Here is a 26019-nt window from a genome sequence, read left to right as displayed (position 1 = left end):
AAGGGCATCGACCAATTTGGTTCAAGCTAACAAAACTGAGGTAATTTGAGATCAAAAAGATGCATTTTGATCAGTAGGGGTAGCACTAGCTGCTCCCGCCAACAGCAATTTGGTGCAGAGGTGTTACACTTGTATAAAGCTGGAGAACGAGTGGCCAGATAGCTAATTATTCATGATCAGATAATCCCAGAAAATTGCATAATTCTTATATATATATATATATATATATATATATATATATATCATGTTATTCCCAGTAAATACATTTTTTGTGCCCACTGAAGCGATAATTTGCATGGCCAGTCTTCCTCCTGGTGTGACAGCAGTTTCCAATTACGGCAGCCACCTGCTGCTTTGCCACTCAGCACTCTTGAGAATAGCGTGACACTGGTAATGCAGCACAGGTGCTCACCATGTGGGAGGACGGAGTTTCTTCTTGATACCTAGGTAAACCTTCAAGTTTTTCACTGGCCATTCACGTTCTGGACGATTACTCTGACAGACGGTGGGAAAAAAAGAAAAATGATTTAACAAGTCCATGAAAGATTTAACAAATAAAAAGATAAAAGTATGTCTGTAGATCTTACTCTGACATCCTTGTACATTCTGAGCGAGTTATAATTGAGGATGAAATAACGATCATGAAAGCTGGTGAGGCCCAAACCCAAGATGCTTCGCTCCTCTCTGAATTTTATCATCCCGTGTTTGGATGCGTCCGGTTTACTGGCTGCAGGGCAGAAGGCCAGATAATTGAAATTGATGCAAGCACGCCACAACGTGGCAGACAAAACAGTGCAGCAATGATTCTGTTGTTTTGTATTTACACAGGTAAAGAGTGATGGCCTCCATTGCAGGATGTTTCTTTATAAGCAGATGAGACTCTGTGCCGACGGAGTGAACGATGGGCAAGACTCGCTCCTGATAGTGCAGCGGGCGCTCTGAAGAACAGAGCAGACAGAAAGAGAGCACGTGTAAAAACATGATGCAAACTTGGGTCATTTCTGGAAAGCAAAGAACTTTGACCCTATTGAGGAATAAAGATTTGCAAAGTGTCAGATAAACATGCTGAGCGCTTGATGACATAACTGGCACAGCTTCATATTTTTGGACGCTATAAATACATCTTTCCGTAAATCTCATCTTACATCCTGGAAGAATTTTTTTTTTGTAAATCTACATACCAATCTGTAGTGGTAAATTCCTTCCTTCTCTTCCCATCAGCGACACTAAATTTCCTTCCATTTCTCATCATTACTGCTCCATTTCCTCTGTAATCTGCAGATTACTTCTACTGTCATTTTCATACTGTCACTTCCTTGTTGTAACCAGACAGGTCACATACCAGATGCAAGACAAACTGCAGTTCGCAGCCGCGCCGCTGCAGGCTATTGTTTTTTGCACTTGCATTTAGTCCTAGTAAACTCACATTTTCCAAAGCAAAATAGTCCTGTACTACGATAATGAAAAAACAGAATAATGAAGACATGGATATAAACCAAAAACCTAAAAATTCTAAATCTGCATCAGCATAAAAAAAATGCTGTGTTTGGCATTTGTCCTGCCTCCCTTCATCGTTTTATCAGTCTTACCCATTTCTTCCTTGCAACAGATCTCCCAGCAGCTCCAGTAATCTTTGTCTTTAATTGGGATGTTACGCTGGTCCAGAATTTCCAATGTGAGCTCTAATGCTGTCATAGAACCAGGAATCTGTGGGAAGAGTGGAAATATTTGTTTTATATAAACACCAGCCTGTTCGTTACTGTGGAACTTCGTTTTTGCCAGATGAAAGAACTGGGTTGGTAAACAAATAAATAAAAGTGTTATTTGGTGAATTCCAACTCACCTTCACATGTTTCTCTGCGCTGGGCGCCTTTTCCTCCAGGTACACAGTACAAATGAAGTCACCTCCTCGTTCAGAAGGAGGCTGAAGCGTCAGGCACACAAGCAAACACAAATGATCACACAGAAAAACAGTGATGATAAATAAAAGTATACACAGATAACCAAATGGAGTGTTCAAACACAAGTTTAAACACTTCACACAACACATTTCACTGAGATGAACTGAACAATAATAAAGGTTAACCACACAGGCGGGTGATAAACTAGAAATCAACATAATGTGTTAAGTGTAAAGTTTGGTGGAGGGGGGATTATGCTGTGGGGTTGTTTTTCACTGCGAGCCGCTTCACATCCAACATTAGTATCTGACCTCACAAATGTGATTCTGGTCAACAAATTCCCATAAACACTCCCCTAAATGCTGTGGGAAGCATCATATTAAACCCTATAGATTAAGAATGGGATGTCAATCAAGTTCATGTGTGTGTGATGGCAGGTGAGCGAATACTTTTGGAAATATGATATATCCCAGAGGGACAGAAAACAACTGATTCAGAAGAATTTCCCTCATTTGCTGATAATATGTTTTGATGATGGCAGCGGGAATGACTGTTTAACCCTTGGCCCCCCAAAAAAATCCACCAAGTTTATTATTATAATTAATTAAAACTAAACTAAAAATTGAAACTGGACGTGAAAAAATTCACATTTTTACAAAAGCTGGACTTCTGAAAAAAATTCAAACTGACACAATTTGAAAAACTAAACTAAAATTTAGTAATTAATTTACTTTAATTTAGTTTTAGTTCTGCATTCATATTGTAATATTGTCAATGACTTTCCTAAATCTTGCCTCTGAAATATGTCAGGTCACTGAACCATTCTTTGTTTAAAGTTTATTGTATGTTGCTCACGTTTTTCAATTCCCGCATTTGGCGGATAGCTTCGATCACTTTTATCTGCTTGTTCAGCTGCTGCTCATCCACCTGCAAGAGAGCATAAACAGAGTAATTCAACCACAAATAAAAATGTATCAACATTTAAAATCTGCACTGATACTTCAAAGTGCAGAATCACTGCATGCAAGGAGAACATTGTGTTGTAATCACAGTGAAGCCTGATCTTTAAGATAAAAAGATAAGACAAACATTCTACACTGTGAAAAGTGTTTTTAAATCCCAGATGTGTTAGCATAGAAGCATTACCACCTCTGTTATCAGTGAGCACTGACCTCAAAGATGAGTTTGTAGTGCTCGATGAGGTCTTCAATGGCGCGGCCAGCAGCATAGTCCTTCCCGTCAGTCTGGAACAGTGTGGGACCGAACACGATGGCCAGATTATGGTTGTTCATCTGGTTTTCATCCGAAAAGTGCTGCACGCTGAAACACAAGCGGTAAAAAAAAAAACACAAGTCTGTGCACAAATACATACTCAGGGAGAGGTGATAAGATGGTATCGGTCACTGTATATCTGTTCTCACCAGTAGAGATGGTTGATAAGGGCTTGTAGTGTTGCCTTGTTGACATGAGGCAGTTTGTTCAATAAGTGCTTGTACTCGGAGATTTTCGTACTTTCATCCTGAATGGCTGGGGAAGAGAGAAGAAGATGATGAGAAAAGTAAAATTATTAAATAAAATTATGACCATAGAGGATATTTATAGTACAGAGGGCCAGGATCAAAGAAAGAGCTGGGAGTGTAAGATGGAACGAAAAAGAAAAAAAAAAAAATCAGAGGACGAGAGCAGAAAAGATCAAAACAGGGAGAAAGGTTGAAGAGATGCCTGATGAAAAAGGACTGTCGACTTCTAAAACAAAGAGCATTTTTGTTTAAACTGGCATGTATGTATGAAAAATGGCCAGCAGTGTGTAGGTCTTTGGTTCAAATCAATAACAAGATGATGGTACCAGACACACAGCTGCAGCATATCTTTAAACTCTTTCGCTTTGCACTGTATGCTCAATTTAGCTTCAGTGCTAAAAACACGAGAATTACAATGACAAACATATCATTAAATCCCTGCAATACTAGCATTATATACTCATTTTCAATTTGAAACGGGTACATTTTCAAAAGCTTATGTGACTGGGGCAAAAAAGATTGGAAAAGTTGTGCTAAAAACTGTTTTCAGTGTAAGACTGCAAATAGTAAGAGGCAGTTATGTACTGCAATCATTTCGAGATTCAGAGATTGTTGAAAAATCCCTAAACAATGACGCCCAACATCAACACTAAACACCCAAATCCAAGATAAAACACAAAAGGGTTGTGGTCCTTCCTTGTGAACTAGATTAAAGAGCATGAGTTTTCAACAAGCCCCACACTCGTCTCCTGAGCGATCCCAACCCTATTTTTTTTGGGAGACTTTCTTAAGCTTTACACAGGCTGGAGGTTGTTCTTCACCAGGTGTGACGTATGTTTTTAGTCACTGTCACGTGTTGGAAGACAAAGTGATGACTCAGATCCAGTTTTGCTGCCGACTGCTTGAGGTTTTCTTTCAAATTCTTCACATATCCTTCACGATTCCTTCACGATTCCTTCACGATTCCTTCCATTTTGACAAGATTCCCACTTCCAGACGTTATGAAGCCTCCCCACAGCATAACACTCCCACTACCATGCTTCACTGTGGGGATGGTTTTCTTTGGGCTGTACACCTCTCCATTCTTTCTCCAAACACAAGTCCCTGTGGCTAAAGAGCCTTTGTTTCGTCTCATCTCATCTGACAAAAGGACACACTTCCATATGCATAATCTTTCTTCAGGTTGTCCTATGCACACTTTAGTCTGGCTTGAAGGTGCGTCTTCTGCAGAAGTGGACTTTTTCTTCGTCTGCAACCTCACGGTCCATTCGTGTGCAGGTTTCTAGTGACTGTCTTCTTTGAGAGTAGAAAATCCAACTGGGCTAAGTTATTCATGAGTGTCTTGACAGTTGTTCTGTGGTCTTTGGACACATCTCTCACAGGTATTCTTTCATGAATCTTTGAAATCTTTCACTTCCTACCTGTGTCAGGCTTGTTCTGTGCTGTGTGTCTCTTAATGATAGTTCTCCCTCCAGTTCTTGACACTTGGAAACACTGTAATAACGATGTATATCCATCTCTGCTTTATAAGCAGCCAACGCTCTTTTTCACAAGTCTAAACTGCTTTCTTGTGTTTTTGCCATGATGCTTTCTCAAGTTACAGCTCAAACCCTCTAAAGTTAAAGCACATTATTTCACAGCAATGGTTTGTCCTCAGGCTTAATAAAAAAGTCCGTTTTTGAGGGGGGTCATAATATGACCCTGTTTATTATCGTTTTCCTCCAAAATATTTTTGTTATTGTGTGCAAACAGAAATGTGAAAACAGAATTGCTATGTTGAAATTTGCTGCCCTGTTAAAAAAAAGCACAGTGACATTAATTTTCGGCTAACAATTTTGTAATGTATTCACATGCTAAAGGGACTGTTATAGCTCATCTGCCATACACCTGACTTCTTTATCCAGGAAGGCCTTGCTTGTTTTGGCATGGCAACACTAAACCAGCTCAGATTTTAGAACAGCATGGCTCCAAACTGGCCTGTCAGTGTGTCTCTCAGCAGATGCAGTATCACGATATCAAAACATCAGACAAAACAAATTTGCCCCCTTTAAGGAGAGTCACCGATGTCTGATCTATACATGTTTTACAGGATACTCAAAGCTCGTAAAATAAAAATAAACATAGGAATCATGAAGAAACAAAATCATATGACTCTTACTTGCAGTGCTGAGCCAGGACTGGAATTCCTGTTTTGTGAACACTCCCTCATCCAACTCCCTGAAAAAGCGTTTGAGTGTGTTAGAGACGTCGTCCACCTGATGCTCTCCTTCCCTTAGACAAAGGCTGCGAGCATCGCGACGAAACCTCTCGCACAGAGCTGCCACACGAGAGTTCACACCGCTCTTGCGATAAATTCCCTCTGACACCATACCTAGAGATGGAACATTAACAAGCACACACACAAACACACAGGGTGTAATGTTACACAAACACAGACTTAAAACAGGAAGAAGCAGCTCTTTCACTACTGACAAAAGAAAACATGTTCCTCAGACTTGATCATCATATATTCAATCTTCCAACATTAAGAACATTTAATGCATCAAGTGTTTCGCCTCAACACTGCCACAATTGGCCTCTGAGGGCTTGAAAACATCGAGCTGACTGACATCTGAAGGCAAAGCACAAACAACAACGAGGGGAAAAAGAAAGAAAAAAAAAATCACATGAGCAGAGCAGCTAGCGGTGAGGCCAGAAGGCCAATATGTCAAACGGTGTCAACCCACAAAGAGAGAAGTGTGATGCAGCTGCACTTCTCTACAATGAGTGCAGATAATTAAAACAATGGACCTCACACACCACACCGAGAGCAAGTTAGGCCCATGTCCACTCGAGGAAATAAGAGTCATGTTATTTCCTCTATTTTATCTTCGTCTACTTTGAACTGTTGTGTGTGTCAAGCTTTCCAAGCTCTGAACTACTGCAAGAGATGCAACACAAGCAACTCTGTAACTCTGTTTTTAACAGTTAACCAATGTTTAAGCTGTACAGCTATATAAAAGATGAGGAAGATGGTTCTGCCCTGGATAGATCCAGTGAAATTTAACACAGTAAACTCAAGATCCAACTATTGCAGCCACATGAGTTCAGAGAAAGACAGAAAAAGTTACAGTTCATGCTGAACCAAGAACCTGGATTTTTGTTTGTGTGCTGAACTATGATGGTTAATTAAATTGTATGTTATGCAAATATATTATCAACGCTTACCATGATATGAGGTATAACTTGTGTTGTAAGGAGCCGCCTTTGTTTGGGTTGTTATGATGTAATGTTGCATATACGTGTGAATGTTTTATAGTGTACAAAATGTAAGACAATAAACAAAACTAAAGATGCATGAAGCGCATAGTTACTTGAAAAAAATGGTTTCGTGTGTGTGTGTGTGTGTGTGTGTGTGGGTGTGTTTCTTTCTGTGTTTCTTACCACACTGTGTGATGTAGTTAATGCAGCTATCTACGATCACTGGTATGTCCGTCTCTGTGAGCTGCTGCTCGTGCAGCGTGTCTCCTCCACTCCCTGCAGCTGCCTGGATAGCTGTACACCAGCAAGAAAAATCCAGCTTTCTCTTTCCTTCTATGTAGAGAGTTCTAAAACAAGAGAAGAAGAAACAAACAAAGCAGAGAAAGAAGAATGAATGATGAGTATGTGAGGGAAAACTGTTTCACAATTAGGAATATCTATAAAAAATAAATAGGGTAGTTTTTAAAGGGGTTTCAAACTGTAAATAAAAAAAAAAAAAAAATCAATCAGTGCGCAAATTATTCGTTCTCACCTGCCTTTCCCCACCAGAACCATGACTTCATTGTCTTGCTGAATTGCTGTAAAACACAAACACAGGGTAAGAACTGTTGTACTCTAATCGCTGAGCACTCAGACAGTGGTTAAATCCATGTACCTGTGTTCGCATGTCTTACTCACATAGTTCGTTCAGTTTGCGGAGGTGGATCTCCTCCACCTGACTGCCCTCCAGGTAAACGTGAAGTACAGACCCCTCCAGAGCAAACCACCCAACTTTGGACCTTTGTAGGTTCAAGCCATCTTTGCACATCAGCTTCCCAATCCTCTCAAAACTCAATCTCAGCAAAGGTTCTGCAGAGACTGGAATAAAGGTCTACAAGGAAAGAGGACATACAGCGTTTGTACTGAAGCTTCTTTAGGCTGCTCCCTTTTCGACAGGGGGAAAAAGCTCCACATATTTTGATCTTGCAGATTTTTACTCCTAATGATCTTCCTGACGCAATCCCCAAGGGATCTGTGCCTCCTCCTGCTCTCAAACCAGGGTTTGTACCAAATCATCCTTACCCTTCTTTTTTATTATGAGTTACATTTTATTTTAACCCATTTTATCCAATTTAAAATCAAGCTTTTAAAAACTAATACTGTTTGTCACTGCTTGAAGAATGCAGTGTGGGCGGCAACAAATTCAGCCTCGATTCTGGTTACATTCTGTCCAGTTACTATCTCTGCCTTATCCTCAAGAGCAGTGGAAAGAGACAATCCTCCACAAAACTGATTGTGTCACAGGTTGTTCATGACCTTGTGCATAACTCTGAGACATCTGACTGGTTTCACAATAACTACTGAAATTTGAGTGCACACACTTTGCCATTTCAGCTTTCAGCAGTTGAGATAAAATGACTGTTGTTTCATTTCACATGATCACGTCAGTGGTAAAGAAAGTTGTGCTTTGATAAAATAAACAACAGCAAGCACTGTCCTGATCACTGACACCAAGCTTAGTCTGCTAACACCACTTAGAAGAGTTTTCTTATTTGACTAGAAATAAAGAAAAATCACAAATCTCTCCGTTAAGCTGAATATATGTATTTGATTGTTACCTTGGCGATAGACTTGACCCACTGGGATCTGACTTCTGAGTCATCGGTGCCAAACAGGTAGAGACGCTCAGACTCTGAATAAATTTCAAAGGTACAGTCATACCTGGGGGTTGGAAAAAAAAAAAACCCAGGAGGTTAGAAGAGCAGACACTGGGAAATTTAAGAAAGAGAAGGGGGAGACATACGATTCATCTCGCTTAACATTCCAAGGTGTCATTGCATTTTTGCTGTAAATGTGCATTTACAACGGACAGTGTGTGGGTGTTTGCATACCCATGTTTGTCATCGTTGTCAACAGCCAAACACACGATCTCTGAAGCCTTGAGAGCTCCATTTGGGTTTGAGTTCTTGTCACTTTCGTAGTAGCTGAAAACGCCATCATTTAGCGTGCACCAGCGACGACTGAACTCTATATTAATAGACAAATAAATATTTGCCAAGCATAATAGTGAAAATCACTTTAACTATTCTTTCTTACTGTGGTAAGTGTTGTTGTTGTAGAGTGTTTGTGCTTACCCTCTTTGGCCTTGCGCTCTGTGACTGGCCGAGCCATGGATCCAGTTTTGAATAGGAAGCCATTGTGAGACACGGAAGGAGGTAGTGGGTAAGGTTCTGGGTCCATAGCATCCACCTCCTCTAACCGTGGTAACTCTACAGAAAAACATTGTAAAGAATTTGATTGTACGAAAGTAAAGAAGTGTTTACGACATACTCTTACGGTCTCTTAAACTTTTAAACCCTGTTGAAATGGTCCCTCCCTAGTTTCTCAAGACTGTGCTTTGATTCTTACCCTCATAGTTGAACTCTATAGATTTTGCTATGACTGTATTCAGCTACTCCTAAAATGTCATTGCCTTGATCCATCTGACGTCACCAAATATCAACCAATTTCTAAATTACTTAATTGCTAATACCAAGATTCTTATAGTTAACTAAAAACTAACCTAAACCACATCTTAGTTCACTATAAAATAAAAAGTAGACTTTAGAAAAAATGTAAACTAACAAATGATACAAAGTATTACAACTTGCCTGATGAGGCTTTGATGGGAGTGTTTATTGAGACTTTGGATGTCTACAAGACTGTGAGTCAATGACTTTTAAAGTTCTGTTAACTAGAATCAGGGGGCTCTTAAACTAAAGCCAACCATTTTCAAACAATAAAAACCAACTGAAATAAGAAAATCCAAAAGCAAAGTTTCAGTAACACAGATTACGACTGCTCCAACGGCCCTGTAAAAAAATTATTCAAAAATCTATTTAAACTCAGCAGTCACACAGAGGGAAACAAAAGAGCCCTCATACTCGCTGCCAGTTCTACAGCAGGACCATGCTTTACACCATCAACATGCCTCTAAACTAGCCTGCCTGCAATCCAGACCTGTGACCCACTGAAAACATTTTACACATTTAGAAAACGAAAGACACAAGAGTGGGCGACAAGGAGCACCTCCGATGTGAAGCAAGAATGGGGAAACACTGTTCAACTGATTACAGTTTGAGTAAATCGCTGCATTATGCTTCACTTAGAGTTTAATAAGCATTCAAACTTCTTGGATAGGCAGAACTGATATTAAGAGTTGACTCATTATTTCAAAGCATGGTTCAAGATCCAGTTGATCACTGAAGCAAAAAATATTTTAATGTCATGGAAACACAATTTATGAATGACCTGAATGAGAAAATCAGAATTACAAAGCCAGTTTCTTTGTATAACATCTTTTTCATTGTATCCCTGCAGTCCGGTCTCTTTTCCAGAATCTGACTGCCTACAAAGCACGCTGTGTTTCAACAAGTGCTGTGTGAAAAAAACGTGTTATTTTTTTAAATCAATACTTTAACAAATTCTTTCATGAGAGCTCCACTCAGTCCATTAAAAACAAATGTGCGCTTGAGACCCTGAGCATGCACGCATACTGTACCTGTGTTCAGATTATGGTTCAATAACTCGGCCTGTAGGGGTTGCGAGTGTGCGGTGGCCAAGGAGAGGGGGGTTGGTTGACTATCCAGCCCAGCTGAACAATTCACATCTGCACCGCAGAAAATCAGGCTCAGCGTCTCCAGCACATCGCTGCACTGCACGTTTATACAGAGAGCCTGGAGAAAAGGGGAGAGCAACAGACAAGGAGACACATGAGTAAACGCTCATGTACAAAAAAAACAAAAAAAAAAACAAGCGGAAACAACTGTGTACCGTTTCTTGGCAATGACTTCAAGCTTTTCAGTGCAAGTACTGAACTGAAATTCATTTTACCTCCAAATAGAGACGTATCATTTACTAGAACTGCATTGCTCAGAAAGTAGGAGACCAAAAAGGTTGGATCAACATTAACACAGTGAGAGCTACACAACTGTAAAAACAAATAAGATGGGCAACAATTAAAGCAAAGCAGGGAAGGAAATGAGGGTGTGAGATGAAATTAAGACAAATAAGGAAGGAAATATGGAGAACAGGATGAGAGCGTCGACTTGGAAAGCATTTAAGTAATAAAGAAAAAGGAGGTGCTTTTGGGGTTTTTTAAGAAAAAATCTACAATAAAAAACTAATAAAGGGTTTTAATACTGTGATCCTGCTGCAGCTGAAAAGGTTTAAATCATGTTGTGTTAAGTTCTTTCAGTTTTCAGAATGAATTGAACTTCTGCACGCCAAACAACCTTAGTGCGCACTTGTCTGTCAGTGTATGCGGGCTTTAAAACCTGCACGGCCTTTTGCCCAATAACCCTCATGCTTTACTGTCAACACTGCTCAAATACTTCTCCTTCCAAATAGATTTAAATACCATTAAAGTATACGCCATGCTTTTATTCAAAAACAAACATGTTACAGTGTCAAGAGCAATCGTCACTAATTATTTTGGGATTTACCGCAACTGTAGATAACTCTGGTTAAACTGTATACAAAGTATTCTCAGGTGTCCTCGAGCCATTTTCGAGAGATTAGATTATAAGTCCTAGTTTATGTATTAAGCGCTTTGTACTCTTTGTGCATGACTGCACAATTGTTTGCAGTTGTTTCCTCGTCACTGATATAACTTGAAGGAATCTTCAGTAATTTTATTACATCTTTGTATTGGATGTAATGGAAGCTGCGCAGCAAAAGGTTAAGTTGGAGACACAAAGGACTAGTGTCAAAAACCTGATCTGAATGGAAATCTAAAAAAAAAAAAAAAAGACAAATATTTATTTTTTTCACAATATATTTTTGTAAGCTGAGCATTCACTCTTGAATCTCATAGGAAGGCTCAGACTTTCGGGAGCCTGTTTAGCTCAGTGGGTGAGAAGGTAACTATATGACAAATGGCTAAAGTGCAGTGGTCTGGGTTTGAGTCTGACCTGTGGCCCCGTGCTGCGTGTCCTCGCTTTCTCTCTCTCTCATCTGGCTTTCCTGTCAGTCTTCACTGCTCAACTGTCAAATAAAGACTAAATATGCCCCAAAAATAATCTTTAAAAAAAAGAAAAAAAAAAGTCTGCCTTGCAATTTAGGCAAACGTACCACTATGGCAACCCTAAAATCTACATGCACCCTGATATTACACGTCTCATTTAACCCCTGACAACACCACCAAGGACAGAACTATCGTGACAGGTCCAGATGTCTTTACCTGCAGTAGGGAACTTTCCTGGCAGTGATCACACAAACATTTTTAGCGTGCTTACGGAGAAGCTTTTCTGTCATATTTCTGTTGCCATCATCTCTCCTTATTAATAGACCATGAGCAATGACTGATATGCCATTACTGGTAAACCAGTGCAGGAATTTAAAACTCAGGCAGGTGGAATGCAGCACAAGTTGAGAAAGACGTAATCAGCATTGTGCTAACTCGCTGGAACGATGACGAATATAAGTGGTGTTCATTCATATAAATAAGTTCCACAACACTGCTTTAGACTGTAAACAACAAGCAAACTAACCCGGAGTACAAGGAAAGAAGAAGAGAGAATACACACACACACACACACACACACACACACACACACACACACACACACACACACACACACAAACACGCACGCACGCATGCACACACACACGTCTGTCTTCAGTTAAACTCAATAAGCTCTTTTGAGTCTGATTGAGAAATTCCCCAGTGCACACACACAGACAGAGCCCCTCCTCTATTTAAGCATTACTGAGCTTCCACACACACACACACACACACACACACAGACAGACAAACAAGGCAATTAGCAAAGATCAGAATTGCAAAAGATACACACACACCCAAAAACACAAAGACAAACTGCCAAAGCACTGATGAGTTGAGAGAATTTAAAACATCAAGAATTATAAATGGGGTTGTTTGCCAGAGTGACAGCACTTCCCATTCCCAAAGCCACAGATCCTGAGACATTACGCAGTCTGGCTTTGTTTCAGGCCAATGAGTCGGAGTGCAGCTGCAGACCGGGTCAAGCACTGAAAGATTTGGCAAACAAAATTCAGGGCGCTGTAAAGAGCTGCTTAAAATATCACTAGTAATTTTTTTGTCCAGGGTGAGGCCCAGAATCAGTAAAACTAAACCTATTTTTCCTTAAAAATCCATCCATGATCTGGTTTTCATGCCAAGTAGATGACGTTTTTGGTCTTTAAATCTTTAAAAAGATTTAAGCCAACTTGAAAATGTTCTAAAACTATACACAACAAATAAAAAGATGGGTGTAACCTGCTCTTTATCACTGATGGCAACCAAATTTTTCCACTTTTGGTCAACAACATCAAAATGACCACACTGTTTAGCTGTGCCGGCCTGCAATGAAGACGCCACTGCAGCCCAACAAACCCAATCATCCGAACTGTTGTTTGACCACAAGCACAAAGCAGTTCACAGACAATACTCTGCCATCAACAAATAAGTGTGTTATGCTCTGTGGTAATATATTTGCATGTGTATGTGTGTGGTCCGTACACAACAATACACAAAGAGAACAGAGGAAAAATCAGTGCTCGGCTTCATCCCATGTGGACATACATGTGGACAGCTACGCCGTGCAAAGAGCCAGTGTACAGTAATATGACAGCAGCTTTTTCTCTTGTCCAGGAAAAGTGAACCTATCAGAATGAAGTACAACAAGGAAATGGGCTGTTTGAGTGTTAAGAAACCTCACCCTTCAACATCTGCTGCCGATGAAACAGGCAGTAATGTAATAACGCACACAGAGAGAAGGGAATTCAAGAATCTTGCCGAATTTCCCTAGAGAGACAGAGACAGGGGCAGAGAGATTTTTATCTGGGCGTGTTAAAAAAAAAAAGAAAAAAAAAAAAGAAAAGCCAACAAAAAACGTAGGCCTCCATCTGGCCTCTGCATTTGTATGGGACTGAACTGGAGGAAAAGGAAGATGAGGGAGGGAAAGGAAGAAAGAAAAATATTGTGAAAAGAAGATGAAAGCATTTCAGTCAGCCACATTAATCAGACACAGATTGTTTTTGGCTAGAAACTCAACCTATGTACAGACAGCGATACTAACACATGCAGGCTTTGCTGTGTAGACTTTAGCACAAAATACCCCAAACTACACCCACACTTACAGATGTGTATGTATGTGCATATATTAAATCCAGATGAGAAAGAGCTATTCGCATATGTTCCATCATTACCTCACCGTGGATAGCTTACAGAGAAAGGGAGATGGTCAGGGAGGTGAAAATCCAGACAGAAAAAGGAGGGCAGAGAAAAAGAAAAAAAAGATTCGAAGGAAAAAACAGAGTTACAGACAAAAAAAGGAGGGAGGGAAAAAAGCACTGCAAAATAAACAAGAAAGGAGATCACATGTTGAGCCAATCTCCCTGTAGAAATCGAAAGGATTTATAACCCGAAATCCTACAGTGTGAATGAGGACATGATGGGAATGGTCAGAAAACAGAAGAAATAAATAGGAAGAATGAGGAAAAGCAGAAAATAAACAAAAGGAGAGGGGTAAATGATGAAGAGCTCTTCTTATATGGAAGCCAATTATAAAACTTTAAAAGCATAAAACAAGGCCATAAAGAGATTTTTAATCCTGTACCTTAGCTGTTAGTTTGCTATGATAAAATACCAACAACATGCTGATAGCCACCAGCACAGTCAAGGAGACCTGGGAAAGTAGAGTGGCTGTCCACTTTTCAATAACAGATTGCTTTATTTTCTCAAATGTCACTAAAATAGCCACAAAGTTATGAAAAAAGTTAAACTATGACAACTATCCCCAACTCAAACTTGGCACAAACACAGAGGGACTATCAAACTGCCAAAACTTGTCTGCATTAAACTCTACGTCACATTGTGCACTTCATTATGAAACGTCATCTATGCTGTGTCACTTCTTCCCTTTCAAGGAAACCACGAGCTAACAAAGCCGTTAAAGTATTTTATGTCAACCTAAAGGCCATGAAAAGCTTCAAACTGTTTAACAGGAAGATGGTAACACCACAGAGGAAGAACGACTCATGGATGAGTGTTACTTTATTCTTAACACGCAGGTGACTAACATTCAGTAGATGTCTTCTAAAAACAGATACAGTTGTAGGCACAACTGTATCGGTTTTGTTTTGTTTCTGTAAGAAGAAAATGCAGAGTATGGTTTTTCCAGGGAATAAGAAACCCAGTGTAAAACTGTGGTCACAGCTAGAGTTCACTACTTGATGCAATTGAGAAAAATTAGGAAGCCACAGTAAAGACAGAGGGGGAACCAATAGAGACAAAACAGGAGACGACGACCATGATTTACAGATGGAAACATACAAGCACACAAAAAGAAAGAGCAGTACAGACCAAATACAGAAAAAGCACACAACCATGCCTACGCAGGCAAATTCATGTGCATTTCAATGTGTTGCTGCTCACTCCAGAGAAAAAAAACATACACACACAGACACACAATAGCTCTAATGTCTCACTAACACAGAGCTGCAGGGCTGCAGTCCCCATAGTGTCAACACAAAAATGTTTCCCACAGACACATTCAAGCACATGACTGCACACACATACTGTCAGAGATCTAAAATCCACTTCCACACATCGCTATAAACTAACCACCACTGAAATGCAAGGTTGTGCTCTTTTTCTTAACAGAGCTAGCCTAAAAGGACTCAGAGAGCTGCAAAAACAAGGCATATTTTCACTACCCTGTCCTACAGCTCCCCTCTTACACATAGCCCTACCTGGAAGTTCTCAGTTCCCTTCAGTCAGTCCGCTATTTGAATGTCAGTCAACAAAGACAGCCCGGAAAAGTTGCAAATGCAAAAGTCTGAAGCTCAAGTCGAAAAGAAAATGTAAAAATATTAACAACTTAAAGATAAGAAAAAAGAGCAAGGACTAAAGTGATCAAATTTCTTCAGCAGTCAGAGCCAAACAATGTGTAGGACAGGAGGAGAAGGAGGAGGAGGAAAACAGAAGGGAGGGGTGGAGTTACAGCACATTCCAGTTAAATCAGTAAGTAATGATGTCACATTAAGGAAAAAAGTAAAAACAAAGAAGAAAGCGAGCAAGAGAAGTGGGGTTAAAAAGCCAGGAGTAGATAAATGACCCTGAATTAGCTAATTCTGCTGCTGCACTCACTGAGTATACAAACATGTTTTTCTCTTGCTTTCACACTCTTGCACACTTACGTTGCCTTTTTTGTCACCCACTTGACAGATAAGTGTATAGCTGACACATGTGCAGCGTGTACGATTTCTGAAAGGCACACCCAAGCAGAAGCAGAAGCAATGCTCATCTGTATTTTTCTCATGAACAGGAAAAAAAAAAAACAAGTAGAGCAGCCATTTAAGTAATCACCTCTGAAACGGGGGTGGGGTGGTATGTGTGTGGGTTTGTGGGGGTGAATGAAAGCTGTAGGAAAGTCCAACAGATCACGTCCTCTATAGGTCCCAAAGACCCAAGAGAGAGATAAGAAAAGAGCAGAAAATGGAGCCATCAGGGAGGAGGACCAGCAGCTGCTTTTAAAACTACAAACTAAACAACTTCCTTTATCTCATTCTGCACATCCCAAACACAGTTACTCACACTCACTCACACAAATGTAAAAGCTTAACGGCTTGAGGGGGAAAAACATAGCTCACAGTCAGGTGCTACATGTGACTCATTTACACACCAAGTTTATCTGTGACCTGTACACATTGTTAGCAGTAACTGGGTTAAGCTCCTAAGAAGTGACCCAGCTGGGTCTGAAACACTCAGTCATTAACCACACATGATGGAGCACAGTATAAAAGCTATGGCCATTCCATGGCCATTTACATTTCCTGATTCTAAACAATACTAACCAAATAATGTGTCATCTTCAAGCTAAGCTTCACCCACCACAAGTACACAAAGACACCGCAGTTGTCACATTTAAAAGAGTCGTTGCTAAGAGTCGGTTCTAGGACCTTGCAGAGTTGCAAGTTTGACAAAATGACTCAGAAGCAGGGATTTCACAGGGTTGAGTCCTGAACCTGCATTAACCAGTCTTTAACTCTTCAACTCTAAAAGTGAGTTCGCAAAATTACTTCAAGTGGCAGAGCGTGTTTCACAAGTTTAATCAGTATTTTTTAGTCTATAAACCTGACTTGCGCTCCATTGCAGCTGGAGTGCGATCAAACAAAGTCCCACAAATGCCTCACATACAAGAAAAGTGTCAAATGTTGTAACACTGGATCAACCAGCTGCTGAAGCAGAAGCATACTGGCTGCTTTACTGTAAGTATTTAAGTGTTAAATAACACTTTTGCCACAGTCACAGGATCTTAACCATGTATTTACACAAAGGAACTTGCTTATTTTTATGCTCTATTGGCTTCAAGGGAAATTCTGCATTTTATTTGAAGTTACTGCTCACAACAAGAACTCTGAACAGAATCGTCAGCTTCGAGGTGTAAAGGACGTCAAACTCATTACACACAGTGGGACAAATGCAGCCCACTTTGATCTTAAAGGGTAAAGATCAAAGTAAAACTATATGACAAATCTGTATTGCCCAGACTATCCAGTACTTATAAAATATGAAGTTTGCATTAATTCCCAGAAAATGTCCTTTTTCTGTTTTTTCTAACTATGGGCTGTTATAGTGAAAATGCAGAAACTTTCCCGTCATTTAATTGTTTGTTAGTTAATTACTTTGATTCCATATGTAGGAGCCAATCAGCAGGATAAGTTGTAAAACTTGTTTTACAACTACAGTTAAAAACTCAAAATCGATGCATACCTTCATACTTTTAAAGCTGTTTAGTGGGCTGGATTTGAGTATTCACTGGGCCAACTCTGGCCCCCAGGCCTTATATTTGACAAACCTGATCTAGGAGGCATTTTTGCATGCTTTTGCATATGCCAAAACTGTTAATATATTTTTTCCACTCACCAATCAACCCCAGGACACTATAACAAGAAATGCACATTTTTTCACAGTACCAGTCCAAATAAACTGCATGTAGAGACCGCTGAGGCACCGATCTGACGAAGACTACAAAAACATTCCTGCTGCACTGAAGATTCCCACTAAACCCCCATATTTCTTAAACAGAAGACATTAGGAACAAATGGGATCATTTTTGTAATGCTGGCTGCCTGCCAAACTAAGCAATCAGGGAACCAAGGGCTTGGAAGGAGGGGTGAACAAAAAGAAGATCCTGTGTGGAGATAGCTGCCTTTCTGGAAGTTACTCCTGTCAGTGCTGTAGTTTTTCCTCAATGAAAGGCATACAAAACCTGCATGGGATTCAGAAAAAAAAAACCAACCTCAAGGATCCTGATACTGTGAGAAACGAGATTCTCTAGCATGATAACAGCAGTCGGGTCTGAAAGAAACTAGACACTATTCAATAATATCCCAGCCAGGAAGTGTGGTGGTGGCAGCATCATGCTGTGGGGGGATTTTTTTTAAGCAGGGACAGGATGACTCATTTGGGCTTATGGACACCGAATGATGCCAAGTACACAGATGACCTTAATGAAGGCAATAATGCACCAGGGCAGGATCTCAGACTAGTATCAAGGTTCATCTACCAACAGGATAATGACAAAACTGATCCTGAAGAGAGAGCGGCCGTTTGTGGACATTCCAGGCTCTGGTTGCCTAGGTAACCCTCTAGTGACTTTATTATCAGGTTATATGTTAACCAACAGTATTCTTCAGTCTGGTAGTTTCAATCACACGGAAACAGGAAAAGTTTATTTAGGGCCCCGCCCACTACTCATAGCAAGCGGTTATTTCCCTCGTGGAAAGATTATGGAAAGTCATTCACTTTCTGTGGTTTCCGGTTGGCACATCGCTTCCAATGTGGACATGTTTTAAGGCCCCATCCGCACACTCAGCTATTCGCCTGTCACTCATCCCTTTACACTTTGCAGCTGCTCACTAACAGACATTTCTGGCAATGCAGTGCGCAGATTCAGAATTAAACACAACTGTATCACAAAGACAAAAGCAAACTGTGACTTTGACTTACGTGATTGAGCTCCATCTGGTTTCCATACAGAGCGTGGTACCTCCTGTATTTGCCCTGGCGGTATTTGTTGCTGATGAAGCGTCTTCTTTCTTCGCTGCAGCTCGAAGGCGACAGAGCTTCACTTGGTGGGACATTAGCTGCCCAAAAACTGTTAGCCCGCTCGTTGCCTATCACCAGGAATAACTGCGACACGGGCAGGGTGAAGAGGAAAATAAATAAATAAATAAAAAATGAATAGAAGTGCTTCCACATTAGGATAGGAAGAAACACATACAGATTCTATCTTTCTCTATTATTCTTCTGTAGCACTTACTAGATCAGATTACTGACACTTCTGACCTGCAGGTTTACAAACAATATAATGAAACCCACAGAAAACCACCGGTAACTACTGCCCCGGAAACTTCCACAGAGATGAAACTAAAACTAAGCTGTCTCAGCTCCAAAATGATTAATTACGGAAACATTATATTTGAACATACTAGTTAATTAATCTCAAGAAAGAGATTTCTATGAAAGAATTTCTATGTGTACCTGAATAAGCTCTTCTGTCCAAACTTTCTTATCCATCTTCAGACTTCGAACTTTCGAAATGCTAGGGCCTAGTCCTCTGTGCTCCCCTGGAATAACACACATACACATATTAAAGCCACATTCAAACTTGACCATATTATAAGCTCTGTACGCACAACCAAATAATTCTTTACAAACAGACAACAAAAACAAACAAGTACAGTGAAATGATTGATTTTTTTTATATTTCAAGGCAAAAATCACAGCTGACCAAAGAGAACACACAGGCTACAACTAGTCATTAGGTTTAGGAAGTAATTACTTTCTCACAGGGCTGGATGCCTTTTTCCTTTAATAAATGAAAGCGTCACCTAAAAACAGCGTTGTGTTTTAGCAAAGGGTCAAATACATTTTCACAGCACTGTACAATTACTGCCCTGTGGTTTTACGCTTCTGCCAAACAGCACAACCAACCAACCACACACTAATATCAATGTGTGTCCAGGCTTATTTCACCTTAGTAGAAAAAGACTTTATTCACTAGAAAAATCTATTAAGTGTCTGCATAACTGAAAAATGGAGGCGCAACAAAAACGGAGGTTACCGCAGAGAAGCTACAAGTTCTAAAGAACGGCTGCCTCACACACGATTACCAGAAGCACACACAATTCGGCCAAGAGTTTCAAGGTGGGTAGTAGAAGTGGGTGACATAGCCTCACATTTATATCATGATTCATTAAATTATAATATGAATATTTCCTATGATACAGAAAAACATGGCCTTTAATAATGGCCCAAAAAAGTATTTTTTAGGAAATGGTATCAGTGAAAAACAGAAGTGAGCTCTGACCACTAACATCTAAATAGTCCCAGAGAACAACTGAACATTTGTCCTAAACTGGAGTGTTTTCCTAAAGAACTTCCTGAAATATCACGTCCAGACAACTGATGGCCACGACAAAACAAAGTCACAATGCCTCTTGTGCTGGAAGCCACATGTTAATTCTGATACTCAGCAACCAGCAACAAAAAGTCAAAATGCTGTTAAACACAAAGTATTCACACTGAGAACCCAAAGCACCGCACAAAAACAAAATCAGAACACACAAACCTGCACATTGTTTGCACACCACCACACACAAATTGATGGCGGCCCACTCCGGCTTCGATGCTTCACAGTCGGCACACAGACTGTTGCTAGACTCCGCCCAGATCCGCTCAGCCACCTCGCTGTTAGACAATGCCTCACCTATCGCGTCTCGCATAGCATTCACCCACTGCTCTCTCATCTGCTCTGACTCTGCGATGAAGCTGCGGAGAGAGGCAAGCATATGGACGAGTGTTACCGTTGACATGAAGGTGAGAAATGACGCTTAGTTTGCTGTTGTTACGCTAAATATACTCAAGACCTGGAAACCACATAAACTCACAGAGGCAGACAAGCTTCCTCTTTTCATCCTGTCAGCTGCACGCTCGGTTTATCTTCCCTTAAATTAGTAATACATATAAATATGCTTTACAGAAATAAATTGAGTAATTATTTCCTGCCCTGAAATATTTCTGGATGTTGCATGGGAACAAAAGCACAAAACCACAGATACAGTACTTTAAATACAGTAAAAACACTAAATACAGTACTTTAAATTACAATTCATAACATTAGCTTAACAATTTAAATAAAAAGTTGAATCATGAATTTCAGAATAAATCAGTATCAGCATTATTAGTATTAGTATACAACTAAATAAACCTGAGTTAAATCAACAAAAATACTGATGACTGCCATTTGTTTGGGTTTTGGAAATGTAATGGAAAATCTGAGCACTGGCAAAGAAAAAACCCATTACATTTCTGTCCAGATCTGAATCATTGTCTTTTATTATTACTAATTTGTTTCATTTACATTGCTGATGTAGACATAATGAAAGAAAAAAAAAACCCCTCCTCCTTTTATATTACATTTCTAAATCTTTACCTTTCTTATTATTACCAGGTCTGAATGAAAATGAAACACTTTCACATATGTTTACAGTGAAGAGACTCAGAGCCAGTACACTAGTCCACAGAAACACATATTTCCCCATCCTGTCATGCTGAGACCCTGCACTACAGGCGCAGGCTGTGAACTGTCAGCCAAAAGACCACACACCACACAACACATGCACTCATGCACAAACATATCCCCTGCACTTCTTTGCACAAAAACACGCACACACACAGTCACACAAAAGGCTTTTCACATTCTTGAAAGACGACCAGCTGAGGATTGAGGGACAGTGGGAGAGTTCTCACTAAAACAATATGACCTAATTTCTGTAAGTAACCCAGCAACTCAACTCGAGAGCAACTCAGCTGCTGATAATGAGGAATGATCATCGTCTCTAAACTGTCTAATTAGTGTATCTCACAGTTTATCTCACATAAACAGTTTTGAGTAAATATAAACCCAACTGCTTAATTACTGCAATAAGAGGAGTGATAGTCACACAAACATGGGAAAGGTGTGAGAGCAGATTTAGTTTCTGTGTGCATGCAATACCTAAATATGCGATAAGGTGTGGTGAGATCAAAGCTTCGACGATCTGAGACCTTAATGTTTCCTACATTCATCTCAATAGATGTGATACCCAATCCAATACGATAGTCCTGTAAGAAATGGAACATAAAATTTAAATTACATGGTTTCAACAACAACAACAAAAAAAACAAAACAAGAAAAACATTTCTTCTAATTCCAACAATCAGAAAAGCAAAGAAAACAAAATGCAATTATCTTAAGTACAAATCTGTACACACTGCTCCACCCAGAGTTCTTACATCAATATTTTTGTAGAGGAAAACTTTATCTGAGGCAACAACTGTGTAAAGTTTGGAGCGTAACCCTTTTAGCTCCAAGTAGCCCTGATAGTCCGGGGCTAAAGGTGAGCCGGGGTTCATGACAGTGTGCCTTTGGCGCCCACTGGTGCAATCCTGCAGTACAGTCACCCATTCGTTTCGTTCAGCTGCAATGAGAGAGCATATGCATGTCAGAACAGACATGTATGTAGTAAAATCTGCACCCACAAATATATATGAACTGAGGTAAGTGCATATTTTGAGACATGTGAAATAATGTCTGTACAAGTCTAAGCACATACAGAGCTGAGGTGAACAGACATACCTTCACTTTCAGCCCTAAAGATGAAGGTTCGGTTGTTTGTAACAACTTCAAACTTCAGCTCCCCCACAGTGGTCACATTAGTGATGAAAGCTGTTGAGATGATCCCCTTAGAATACACGTCCTACAACACAGGACAGCACAACACATACTCAGCATCTCAGATTACTGCTGCAGCTATCGATTACTTTAATGATCGGTTATGTCATCAATTAATCAAGTAATCAGATAATACTTGTCTTGTGAATGAGCAACAGTAAATATAAAAAAAACAAGGTGATTTAAAATTAACTGCTCATTGGTTTCCATTTTAATTGCAGTATTTCAAGTAATTTAAATGCATACAACTATGAAAAAACACCTTCATTGTATTTACGTACCATTCAAAGTCATATTTATTAAATAAAACATTTTCATAAATGCAAAAAAACCAAAACAACAACAACTAAAAACAAGTACATTGGTGTCAAATAAAATAAGATATACATGAGCACTAAACTAAGGTATAAAAAAAAATGCCTTTGCTCTGCATTTGTGGAAGCTTCTCTGACATTAAGAGGAGTGTAGCGAGTTAATGTGTGCGCATGTGTGACCCTTTAAAAGAGTTTGTGGTGGCTGCAATGAAAAAAGCGAGGACATCAACATTCTCAGAACTGAGACTTGTCCTTTGCTTTGATGTAACATTTCCTGCTGCAGAAGACAGATGTTCTGATGGTGCACTGTAAATAATTAATGTTAATAATGTGAAACTTAACAGCACTGAGTCAGTGACATAGTTTTAATTACAGAATAAAATTAAAATCAAATTAAGATTTTATATTAATCCAAATCTACAAAATAATGTTAATAACTCACTCACACCCCATGCTCCTCTTTAGACTCACCCCTGCCCATCAGCCTGAATAATAGCTCATCTGCATTTTTTACTTTAACTCCTGTAACTTTACTATCGATTTTCACTGTATAAAACAAACAGCGGTGCATGGGAGCATTTCCAGAGTTAGTTTTTCTTCAGGTTGGAATTTTTGTCCAGGTGGTTTGATGAAGGACTCTCACTACTGCTGTTCTGTTACGAGTCTTTTTGTTGAAAACTGGAAGCCGCTTGGCCTTAATATTGTCATACTTTTTAATTACATGAGTGCTTCTAGACACGTTTCTACTGCAGGCCTATTTTTAGTGGTAAATGTGGGTGAAAAGGTCACATTTACATAGTAACAGCTGAGTGCTAGATGGTGGATTAAACAAAACATCAAAGCAAAATGTGCGCTGAAGATTTTTATAATCAAGCTGTTCACATTACTCGAAGAATCATTGCAGCCCTAAAAATGATCAATGCCTATTTAGTATGTCAACAGTATCGCCTGGACAGAGTCACACACACGACACAACGCTTCCATTCTGTGCTTGTGTCTGAACACATCACTGAGTTTTTGGATGCATGTGTTTTGTTACCTTGTCAGTGTCAAAGTATCTCAGGTAGTCAGCATCTAACTTTACCCATCGTCTCTGGTAGTAAATAGCCCTGTGTATGAGGACAGACAACACCGAATAAAAATATATATATATATACACATATACATATATATATACACACACATATACATACATATACATACACACATATATACATATATATTTCAGATTATCTTTTTTTTTTTAAGCATCATCATTATTTTACCCCTGAGGTGGATTCTTGTCCAGCCAACCCATCTTAATGACAGCAGAAAGCTGAGAGGTGTCTTCCTTCATGGTGGAAGCCAAAACACCAGTGTTTGGTAGGTAAAAACTGCCTTGCTGGCTGTGGAGAGTCCCTTCATACCTATACGTGCGCGCACACACAGACACACACAAACAAAAAAGGAAAAAGAAAGAAACATCACACAAACCCTATAAGCAATATTAACTATCAAAAGCTATTACTGACATTTATATTTTTCATCAAAGTTTAAGTCAGACAAATTGTGCAAATGTTTTCAAAATCCAAAGAATATTTCTAAGTTTTGACACAAGCTAACATGTGTAAAAATATAATTTTAACAGATTACATAAAAGAGGTGAAGATCAAAGATTAGTGTCGGCAACACTGACAGTTTGAGAATATGTTGTGTATTAAAATGAAAGTAAATACAGCAGCATGTCTCAAATTAACCTACACAAACACTGCAATAAATGGACTGGTACTTATATAGTGTGTTTCTATTCTAACTCAACACCCAAAGTGCCTTGTATAACATTCACACAAACACTCTCAGGGTTCAGTCATAAGGATATTTCAACATGCAGACTGGAGTAGCTGTGGAATCGATCACTGACCGATTGGTAGATCGGTGGATCAATACTCTACCTCCCAAGTCACAGCCATTCAGAATAATCAACAACCAAATGGAAACAAAACCCTGCAAACAGTGTGTTTGTATTTCAGCTTCTGTACGTGGTTTGCATTTGTGTTGTTTTATGACTCACTCATAATCGTCGAGCACTCCATCGTCACTGCAAAGAGAACTCGGCCGCTTCTTTGTGTAATCTGGCACTTGCAGGGACATATCCTATTCGAGGAAACGGGAATGATTCACAGGATATGGCAATAGGAAAGAAGAAAGAGCCTAAAAGACCACTCCCATTAACTCTTAATGGGAGGGGTCTGGGAGTGCTTCCATTAACAGTTTCTTACCCTCTCTGGTGGGTTCATTCGATGACCAGCGGGACCAAACAAGTCTGGCTCCTCGTAGTCATTCGAATTTTCATTGACCGTAGCCAACACTGAGCGAGAACAGAGAAAAGGAAAACAAATCAAGTTTAAGCTAAAGTCTGGAGCAGGTTTTGCAGAACCTGAGAAACTCTGGAAACATGATATAATTGCCAGGGGACAGTTTCAGTGAGGCAAATTTGCATGCTTACTCACTGGCTGTTACACTACAAGCCGATCCAGGAAGCTCAGAGAATACTTCCAAGGCAAACAATCAGTCACACTAGTAAAACTGGATTATGTGGATAGGAATTTGTAGTAATTTTGGCTGTGTCAATGTTTGTAAGCGCAAACAAACCTAACTAATAGTGAGTGAGTTTTAATGCACATGCACTAGTTTGTGTCGTCTCTTTCTCTCCCCTTAAGACTCGTTTTTCAGGGTGAGCATCTACTATTAAGCGGAGCCGTGTTACCGCTGAAACGTTATACAACATTGAGGTGAAACTGTTGCAGAAGTTGAAATTCTGTGGTACATTAAAACTGAAGCAGTGGTTTGCAAATCCTTAACACACCACATGTACTTAAAAATAAAACAATACAACCAATCAAATGTTAAAACTAAGATTTTTTTAATGATATGCTTGCTTTGAATTTGAGGCCAGTGACATGTTTAGAAAAAGTCAGGACAGGCCCATGCTAAACACTGTGTTGCAGTACCTCTTTTTTTTTCTTTTTTTTTTTTAAACCACACACTGTAAAGTGTGAAGTGAACAACTGCTGCAGTTTTAAAAGGGAAATGTCTTTGTTTGACAGATTTCAAGCCCTCAATACTTCGAGGCATAACCTGCCACCCGGATCTCTCTTCTCATTTTGATTGTTCATACCAGACCCAATGGGCATTTTTTGCAACTGAAAAACAAAGCCAATGGCAATCATAAACAAGACACAGTTTAGCCTTAAAGTTAGTCTGGAAAACAGATAGCTATAGCCGAACACTCTTTGCG

General features: G+C 39.6%; 1 protein-coding gene across 5 annotated transcripts in view; it reads right to left on the bottom strand.

Moving 5' to 3' along the window:
• The window catches only part of arap1 (ArfGAP with RhoGAP domain, ankyrin repeat and PH domain 1), a 55079-nt gene that overhangs the window by 8205 nt on the left and 20855 nt on the right, over positions 1-26019 (bottom strand). For all 5 annotated transcript variants that reach the window (XM_013273856.3, XM_013273855.3, XM_013273857.3 and 2 more), the window contains 26 exons: positions 25001-25089; positions 24793-24875; positions 24008-24148; positions 23782-23851; positions 22333-22453; positions 21990-22174; positions 21712-21818; positions 20284-20483; positions 19194-19279; positions 18660-18842; positions 10182-10356; positions 8776-8910; positions 8533-8668; positions 8260-8362; positions 7340-7532; positions 7194-7239; positions 6845-7008; positions 5580-5792; positions 3323-3428; positions 3074-3221; positions 2757-2828; positions 1844-1924; positions 1590-1707; positions 825-938; positions 588-727; positions 413-495 (listed from right to left, as the gene is read on the bottom strand). In XM_013273856.3, coding sequence (XP_013129310.1) covers positions 413-495; positions 588-727; positions 825-938; positions 1590-1707; positions 1844-1924; positions 2757-2828; positions 3074-3221; positions 3323-3428; positions 5580-5792; positions 6845-7008; positions 7194-7239; positions 7340-7532; positions 8260-8362; positions 8533-8668; positions 8776-8910; positions 10182-10356; positions 18660-18842; positions 19194-19279; positions 20284-20483; positions 21712-21818; positions 21990-22174; positions 22333-22453; positions 23782-23851; positions 24008-24148; positions 24793-24875; positions 25001-25089 — 3292 coding nt within the window. The remainder of the gene's footprint in view (positions 1-412; positions 496-587; positions 728-824; positions 939-1589; positions 1708-1843; positions 1925-2756; positions 2829-3073; positions 3222-3322; positions 3429-5579; positions 5793-6844; positions 7009-7193; positions 7240-7339; positions 7533-8259; positions 8363-8532; positions 8669-8775; positions 8911-10181; positions 10357-18659; positions 18843-19193; positions 19280-20283; positions 20484-21711; positions 21819-21989; positions 22175-22332; positions 22454-23781; positions 23852-24007; positions 24149-24792; positions 24876-25000; positions 25090-26019) is intronic.

The sequence above is a fragment of the Oreochromis niloticus genome, linkage group LG14, assembly GCF_001858045.2.
Source record: "Oreochromis niloticus isolate F11D_XX linkage group LG14, O_niloticus_UMD_NMBU, whole genome shotgun sequence".
Lineage (NCBI taxonomy): Eukaryota > Metazoa > Chordata > Actinopteri > Cichliformes > Cichlidae > Oreochromis > Oreochromis niloticus.
The sequence above is the reverse complement of the archived record's forward strand: the minus strand, read 5'-3'. Positions and strand labels throughout refer to the sequence as shown.